Genomic DNA, 8,973 nt, shown 5'->3' with positions numbered 1-8,973 from the left:
GACCAAATCGACAAATTTATATGCCCCACATGCATTTGGAACCATATGCACTGCAAAGGTCCTTGTCCACGTTAACAAGGATTGGATTCCACAATCGAATTGCGAGTTCAGGCATCTGTATATATCAGTACGGTCCGATGATAAACAACTCATGGTTGTCATTCTCCGCGTCCATTTTTTGTCACAAAACATGTAGTTTTAGCACCTGGCCTTCACACTTGAAATATGCCATTGGACGTGAAGGATGTGAAGATAAGAAAAAGCAAAAGCTAGACTACTAGAAACCTAGCTGGTGCCATCAATCCAAAAAACAAAACAAAAAAAGCTAGCTAGTGCCAGTGGGATAGCAGGAATGTCAAATAGGAATTGAAGTTAAGATCTAAATTGACCTCTTTAATGAATAAGATCAGATCTAAGATAAGGTAGAGATGCCTAAATCCCTTTACAATTAAGCTCCTTTAACTTATTCTCTCTTTAATCTGCTTAAAGATAAGCCTAATTGGCTTATTATTGCCTTGTCAGGTTTCTTAAGGGCCAACCCCCTTTCTATCCCATTAATCATCACTCAAAATTCAAGGTGTACAAAATTGATTGGTTCCAAAATATGGACCATTAGCCAATTCATAAAAGGGTTTCAATTATTTTATGAAATTAATATATGGGATCTGATTTATCAGAAGCTATTAGGAAGCAGGAGGATCTGGTTTTGTCACTAGAGGTCAAGTGCCTAAGATATGGAGTCCCCACCAAATATTGACTAATTATGTTAATTTCACCACATGAATAACATTGTGGCCTATCATGGTGATCTATAAAAGGGCTTCTAAGCCAATCCTTTCTTCAACAAATCAAACCAATGAGATCTGGGAACTAGATAGAGGAGCTAAGCTGAACCTTATGCATACAAGGCAGTGGTTGATCACTCTCCCTCAAGGGCTTCACACCAAGGTAGAGTTTTATATCCCAGGGAGACTTGGGGTATTTACACAAGGCTGTGAAGCCCTTGGGGGAGACTGACCAAGCTTTTTGCCTTCACATAGTGTGCGGCTTCTTTGTCTGTATGATCCAATCGAAGGTGCTGCGAGGCACTTTCGTTAACTCTCCCTCAAGGGCTTCTAGGAATGCTAGAAATGGCAAGCTAGGAGCACTTGAGGAGAGTTAACAAAAAGTGTCTTGATTGATGTTAGCGTACGCCACTTATATATTGCATTCGATGTTGGTCGGTCATGACTCAAGCTCAGAAATGTTGATCAAAAACTCCAAGGCACTTTCGTTAACTCTCCCTCAAGGGCTTCTAGCAATGCCGCAACAGACGTATGGCAAGCTTGGAGCGTTTAGGGAGAGTTAACAAAAAGTGTCTTGATTGATGTAGTATGCCCACTAATGGCATTAATTTGATGGTCATGAGACTCATGACTCAGAGGTCTTTGAATTTAATTCTTCTTTTGCAAAGAAGGGTGTGCTGACGCTTACTGTTTTGGTATCTTGCTAGCTCTAGCTCAGGTTAGTGGGAAAATATTATACAATATACTTACAAATGTACATATACTTACTTGTAGTCATCAAGATGCAATGCACGGCATGCTATCATATTTACGCATATGGTACTTAAACTATGCCATATCCGGTAAAAGAAATGCTAGAGTCACCAACTTTGTTCACTTGATATGCAGAACTGCCAGAACATGACTCAATATCAGAAATATTGATCTAAAGCCTCCACGGCACTTTCGTTCACTCTCCCTCAAGGGCTTCTAGCAATGCCCAAACAGATATATATGGCAAGCTAGGAGCATTTGAGGGGAGTTGATAGAAAGTGTCTAGATATTACACGCCAATTCATATTTGATTATCATGACTCAATTAGCTCAGGCCTTTATTTGAGTTTGCTTTTGGAAACGAGGGTACCTGGTGCTTACTGATTATATAGCTTACTAGCGCTAGCTAGCTCTGGTTAGTGAAAACATATCATATAATATACCTAATGTGCATGTATATAGTCAAGATGCATTGCACATGGACATATGGTACTTAAACTATGCCATATCCAGTAACGTTATAATCGGTAAATTTGATGACTCGATTAATATGTCGTTAGTATGTTATACTCGCTAAACATAGACTAGGTCCTGAGTGGCAAGATTAAAATTGAAGAACACTAAACGAAAATTTGCTTGTCATTTGAGGAAAATTCTATAATACATACTCGTATCTCATACACACATTTATAAATGTGACAAAAAATTTGTTGTTAAAGTGGTAATATTTAGTCATATTTTGTGTATTCTTAGTTTTTTTTTTGTTTTTTTTATCAAGTGTAATCTTAGTTCTAATAATGGTAATTACACCATTTGACGAAGTGGTGTTAGCTCAGTGATTAGAGCACCCACTATCTAGGATCTAAATCCTAGGTTCGAGTCACCATGGGGTATGAGTGAAATCCTTTGATCATCTTTTAAAAAATAGAAAAAAAATTGTAATTACACTATTTACGACCTTGTTACAAGTTTTTGAACAAATTTGTTATCAATGTTGTAATTTTTGTTTAATTATATGTAAATAGTGTAAATGAATATTATAATTTTATTCTCAATTTTGTAATTTTGATTCAAATAATTGTAATTTTTGTTCAAATAAATGTGAAATGAGTGTATGATAAACATCACAATACCATAGTTTGTCTTGTCATTTGATAATTAATCAATAATTTTGGCTACTTTAACGCCCTTCTGTTGATTAAATCATTCGCCTAATCTCTGTTTCCTTGAAGGAGAAAATAGTATGCCCGTGTGACAAAATTTTGACTCCGGATTGCTGCTGATCATCCAGAATGGTGGTTCAATCTGATTGTGAAGGACTTTGATACCCAATGAAAACTCCAGCATTTGCTTCAGATATGAACTTTACTAATTTAGGACGGTAGTCCCTGCATGTACGTACAGTTAATTCAGAGACGTGGATGATCAATATATTTCCAGTAGTTGTAAACAGCTAGCTAAGCTAAGGTAGCTCAACACGAATCAGTTCAGTTGCAGAGTATACTTGGCTCAAGCTCAAGTAATTGTATTAAACTAACTCAGCCCGAGTTAAAATTGTAATCTCCAAAATTGATAGCGAGCGAGCTGTGTCCAAGTGTTAGTGGCTGGCAGCTGGAAAAATCAGCCAAGTCTGAGAAAGTCTATGCAGTTAAAAGTTAAAACTAGTAAATAACAACATCAAAAAAGGTAAAAATGACTGAAGGCAAAACGTAAGCTGGTGATGATCAAAAGTTCAAAACTCAAAAGGAGCGAGCTGCATGAAGTCATGAACTGGTGCTAGCTATTTACCCTTTCAGTGATCTAGTTTCTAGCTATTTACCCTTTCAGTGATCTAGTTTCGTTGCTTCCAAATGATCAATCGAGCTTGGCCTTTCATCACATGATTCACATCCAGGTTTGCCGCAGCACAAAATTTAACTCTCGGTGATTATGAAGATCAAGTGGTCCTGGTCATTAGCAATAATTTACCTCATAATCAAATCAATCTCTTCATTATAGGTTAATCAACTTTTGTTTACTGTATCCATAATGCATTACGGAACCGATCGAGTGCATTTTGATCGATGTTGTAAAAAAGAAATGGCGGGAAAATGACCTAAATGAAGCTGAGTAGCTGGCAAGATGAGGGTAAATGTGGTGACCAGAAGCTGACAATTATGGGTGAAAAGTACTGAAAAGCGAATAAAGATGGAGGTGAGTGCATGTGAATTAGTGACAGCAGCTACTGATGAAGATGGAGTTAAAGTGATGAAGCAGCACGTGAGGTTGAGAAACCATGTCAGCAGAGTTTGCTCAAACTTTGTTGAAAAATAAAAGGTGGTACAGCCATTTCTGCAATGCTGCTTTATAACCTAACCTAAACTAGATAAAGTACCGCTAGCTGCATGATACGATTGTGACTCATCGATCTCTGCCCTTTCCCCCCATACGATTAATGTGTCACGTTTATGATCCGTCAGTACTCTAGCTAGCTCTGCTCCAGTAGTACTGGTACTACTGCTTCTTCATCGATCAGTGGCTGGCCCCGGCTCCCCCCTTCGCAAATCATACAACAAGAAAAGGAAAGGAATCTACTTTCCTTGCAATTGCTAGCCTTAGATTGATTTCAAATAAAATAATCTGGAATTTACATTCAAAATCAATGTCTTATTTATCTCATGTGTAATGTGTATATTCTCAACACGCCCCCGCACGTGTAGCGAATTTTCAAGTCATACACGATGACAACTTTAGATAACGTGGAGCCCGTGTGGCCGTTAAGCATGTACACGTGAGTAACCTGGCTTTGATATCATGATAAAGTAATATGCGGTTCACATCCAAAACCAATTGGCAATGGATGGAGTGGCTCAAACCCTTATAAACACATAGGCAAAGTCCCATTTTTTCCATGTGGGATGTGTATATTCTCAACCATTTCTCTCCTAACTAGATATAGAACATGCCACGTACGAGTGTTTCTTTAGGTGATTGTGAGTGCGAGACTTTGAGTGGTGGTACCGTAGTAGTGTGGCTAGTGTGAGTATGGGGCACTGTAACCAATGAGTTTCATTGTTGGAGTACTTTTGTATTTTAGGGACCTTTTATCAAAAACAGAAAGTTTTAGGGTTTTATTTGGTCGAAATAAATCAAGTTCACAGTCAATCTAGCTTAGATACATATGAAATAAAACTCAGTTCTTGCAATTCAAAATTTTGAGATTTGATATGATGTAGGACACAAAATGTAATATCGATTACGTTTGTAGTATGACTAATATTAAAGAGATAGAGTCTACTATTTTTTGAGTTAGACCTATTCACATCATGTAGTCTCAAACAGAGACATAACAAAGGCGGCCATAATAAGGTTTAGAAGTAATTTTTAGATAAAGATAACGAAAGAAGCACCATGAAATTAATTAGAAACGTGGATAATTTTTTTTTATTATATATAGCACAGAATTCAATTTTCATGATGGAAGCGTTAGAACAGTCAATTCCTTACCCTTGCCGCTAGCGACTTGATTTATTCTAACCGATCGAACTCATTTGGCTTGAAAACGTATGGCAGGAGAAAATTTTCTTCCGTCCACGTACAATTCTCATTGAATATATATCAAGAGTGATTAAACAAGGAAAGTGCTCATAAAAAGGTCAAATAGCAATGAGAAAGAAGAAATTATCATATGTATCTTTTATCAGGGGCCTTCTCAACCAATAACTAAATGACCGTTGATGCCTTTGAGAAATGATAACAAAATGGTTTAAGAAGTATTTGTACCTTTTATCAGGGGTCTTCTCAACCAATAACTAAATGACCGTTGATGCCTTTGAGAAATGATAACAAAATGGTTTAAGAAGGTGATCGGAAACTCATTGCATTGTTAGAATCCGGGATGAATGTGGTATATGATGGACTACTACTACCTCTCATAACTCATAAGTCATAACACATAGAGGAGAGAGTGAACCCATAAACATCTTTAGACTACAATATTATATGGTATTATAATAGCAAACCCATAAATAAACTCTTCTCATACAAATCTTACTTGATACAAATTACCAGCATTTAAACTCGTACGAATCATTTCACATTCACAAGGATCTCTACTAATCTCTACTTAACTTGGCCTTTCCCCTTGTTACGCAATCTCTTGATTTTTCTCCACCAATCTCACTTCCTTTGCAGATCTAAGCTTACTTGCCTGTCAAAGCAAAAACTAATGGTGAGTTTAGTTTAATTATGAACTAGAACCCCAGAAAAAAAAAATGCAACCAACATTTAATTAGTACTGCATATTACGTATGTTTGTGTGTGTGTGTGTGTTCTCACAGAGATCGACCTGGTCCTCAGTAATTTCCACAGCAAAACCATCAACAATAACCAGAGACAATGTCTTCCTGTAAGTTCCTGGTTCAAGGGTGCTTTCCAATAGCTCATCATGCTTCCGGCTTAGATACAGATCAAGCTCATTTGACGTCCCTTTCTTTCTATTATATATACATATATACATAAAAATACCCATCATCATGAAGAAGATACAGTATCAGTACTAATTAATTAAACAGAAGAAAAAAAATCATATAAGCGACGTTTGATAAAAGAGCAGCAAATCAGAGAAGTTGTAGAACTGACCGATCAGATCGAAGGCGAGCGTATTGAGGATCATAATTCATGAAAACAAAGTATGATTCGCTTTTTGTATTTTCCATTCTGGCTAGCTATTTCTTCGCCTGTATGTTCTGGCTTGAGGATGGCTTAGGTTATGAACCTATTTATAATGCCCTTCTTCAGCTATATGGTTATTTTTATACATGAATACGCGTACTTGTTGTCACAAGAATCCAACATTTCTATGATTCTATCTACGATAATCACCAATAATATAATTACCATTTATCAATTAATAATTACCATTTATCATATTAAAACGACTGTATATATTGGAATAATTAAATTGGACACTCTTCTAACTTTAATTTATTTTCCTTCTAGATAATTTGAAATTAACTTCAATTTATTGGTGAATATGCTCATTCACTCGCTCTTAGGATTAATATACTTTTACTTTAGATAATTAAATGATATTCAAATTGATAATCAACACTTGGAGACTAGTGACATTTTTATACAAATCTTTTATAAAAAATCATTTTTATAGTAACGAACGATCTTGATTACCGAAACTTAAATGTAACCTCGAAAGTGAATGAACAAACATATTCACCCAAGGAATACACTAACTATCACGAGTTGGTGATAGTGGGAAAACATCAATGGTTACAAATATTGACGAAGGGCCATCATTCACACTTGGAAGATTCTCGCATAGTGTTTGAAAATTACAATATATTTTAATTTGTCTGCCACACGGTTGTGCTTTAAAGTCAACACTTACTAATCAAGTTTTCTGGCCGAATTAAGACATTTTCAATCAAAATTATGATTAATTAGAGAAGTACAGAGATACTATATAACACAAAGCTATTCGTGCGGCTGGTGCCTGTTCTTGAGCAAAGTGAGGGAGTACCCGGAGTAGGTAATCAATTTATTTCAAGATGTCATCATCTACATTCTGATGATGACAACGAGGGAATCAGAAACCATTAAACTAAGTTAATTAGTCCTCCGATTCACTAATTGATCGGAGCCAGTATCGAACTGACTTGGAAGTCAATTAGAACATGGTGGAATATAATCATATATAATCCATTAACTTCCTGTCGAACATGTATTGGATACCAAGTCCCCCTGTCCCCCAATTGCATCATACAATCTTTTAATCCATTTGTGACATTGCATCTGTGCATGCACGTGTGGGTGTTAGTTTAATTTATTTCTCATATGAACATGCTGAATTAAGTTTAAGAATAAGAAACTGAAAGTCAGATACTCTCGGAAAGAGATTTTTCGATCTACTATGTTATTAGCCTATTATAAACTTATTCAGTTTAATGGTATAATTTCTATTATTTCTTCGAAAACTCATGTGTTAGGATTTATTGGCTTGTCATTTAAGTTAGTTCACTACTACAAAAATTGAATCAGATGACGGCTAAAAACCGTTGTCTGATATAGAGACAAACCGTCGTATATCGAGGCGCCGTCTGATGAAGGTCGATTGTAGGGAACCGTCGTGTGAAGGGCTTGGCAGCGTGTCGGCAGCATGCCGGCAGCCTGTCGACAACATTAGCTGTTGCGTGACTATTCTTCAGACGACAAGCGACTTTAGAAACTGTTGTGTAATTGCAATTCAGATGTCGCTTTATTTTATGCTCGTTGTGTGACTTTCATTCAAACGACAGTTTTTCAAAGTATCCATTATCTATTTTAAATTCAGACGACAATTTTTATTTTGAGATTGTTGTGAATATTGTGTACATACGACAGTTTTTTTGTGGTTATTGTTGTCCTAATAGAATGATTCAATGCATTATATTTGCTGGATGTGGAATCAAAAATGACCAAATTAACAGTAACTGATCAATATATACATATAGAAGAAACTGTTATAATCCACATTATGCACCAAAATGAATTGTGCAAAAATAATCTTTTGTCCACAAAAGGAGTACATCTAATAATACTCTCCTAGCAAAATACATCGAAAAATTTACTTAGAGTGTCTAGCCACGGCCTCATTGGAGTCTAAGGAGCTTCACACTCTCAATATCTTCTGGAGTTTCTTCAATAGCATCAGAACTAATATAGGAGGGTCATTTGTACATTTGTCTTCTCTCTCTTTCTGTCAACTTTGACTGTTTTCTATATCGATCATATAGTGGCCGGGTACTTTTCAGCTTCTTAATATAGTCAGTTGTCCATTGCCTGCTATAGTCACATCCTTAATATAATGACAGTGTGTTCATTGCCTGATATAGTCAGTTGGAACCAAGAACCCAATCAATTTAATAACACAAATTCACTTAAAAATGAGAAGAATGTTAGCAATTAGAGAGAACACCATGAAAACGTAAACAAGCTGAGAAGTGGATCAGAGGGTGTATAAACCTTGTAACGCACACCATCCGGCAGCAAAGAACCACATATTAACCATCAACACAACAATGGTTAAGTACATACAACATATACAACATTACAACTTCTTGTACTTGATCTCATGAAATGAAATTTTAAAACTATTTACATTCAATTGATCCACTCTAAAAGGTACTAAACCAAAAGAATGTATACTGGAGACTCTGCAGTAACATGTAAGTGAAAAGGAGATGGGAAGTTCTATTTCTCCAGACTATAAGAAAATAACCTTAAATCAAGATCACTTTATCAAGCAGTGAATAACCTCTCCTAAAATGATGATACCTCAGGTTTGAATAGACTTTGTTTAGTGACTTTGTTGTACTTACATAATATATTACCAAGTCCACACACATTTCTTTCTCTTTACTGTTATCATCCATCTTTAACTGTTTGACCTCATGATCGAGTA

General features: G+C 36.0%; 1 protein-coding gene and 1 long non-coding RNA gene across 2 annotated transcripts; one reads left to right on the top strand and one right to left on the bottom strand.

Annotated features, from left to right (window-relative positions):
• The first annotated feature begins 860 nt into the window (after positions 1–860).
• Positions 861–3,117, top strand: LOC121050764. The gene is made up of 2 exons (XR_005803809.1): positions 861–1,503; positions 2,771–3,117. It is a non-coding gene; the product is annotated as an uncharacterized LOC121050764 (long non-coding RNA).
• A 2,388-nt stretch (positions 3,118–5,505) lies between these two features.
• Positions 5,506–6,310, bottom strand: LOC112175376 (subtilisin-like protease SBT2.5). The gene is made up of 3 exons (XM_024313048.2): positions 6,159–6,310; positions 5,866–6,013; positions 5,506–5,727 (listed from the first exon to the last, which is right to left on the bottom strand). Exons 1-3 carry the CDS (start codon positions 6,233–6,235, stop codon positions 5,665–5,667), a joined length of 288 nt encoding a protein of 95 aa, XP_024168816.1. The 5' UTR covers positions 6,236–6,310; the 3' UTR covers positions 5,506–5,664.
• Between the last annotated feature and the right edge of the window lie 2,663 nt (positions 6,311–8,973).

The sequence above is a fragment of the Rosa chinensis genome, chromosome 7 (assembly GCF_002994745.2).
Source record: "Rosa chinensis cultivar Old Blush chromosome 7, RchiOBHm-V2, whole genome shotgun sequence".
Lineage (NCBI taxonomy): Eukaryota > Viridiplantae > Streptophyta > Magnoliopsida > Rosales > Rosaceae > Rosa > Rosa chinensis.
This window is presented reverse-complemented; position numbering and strand designations above follow the sequence as displayed.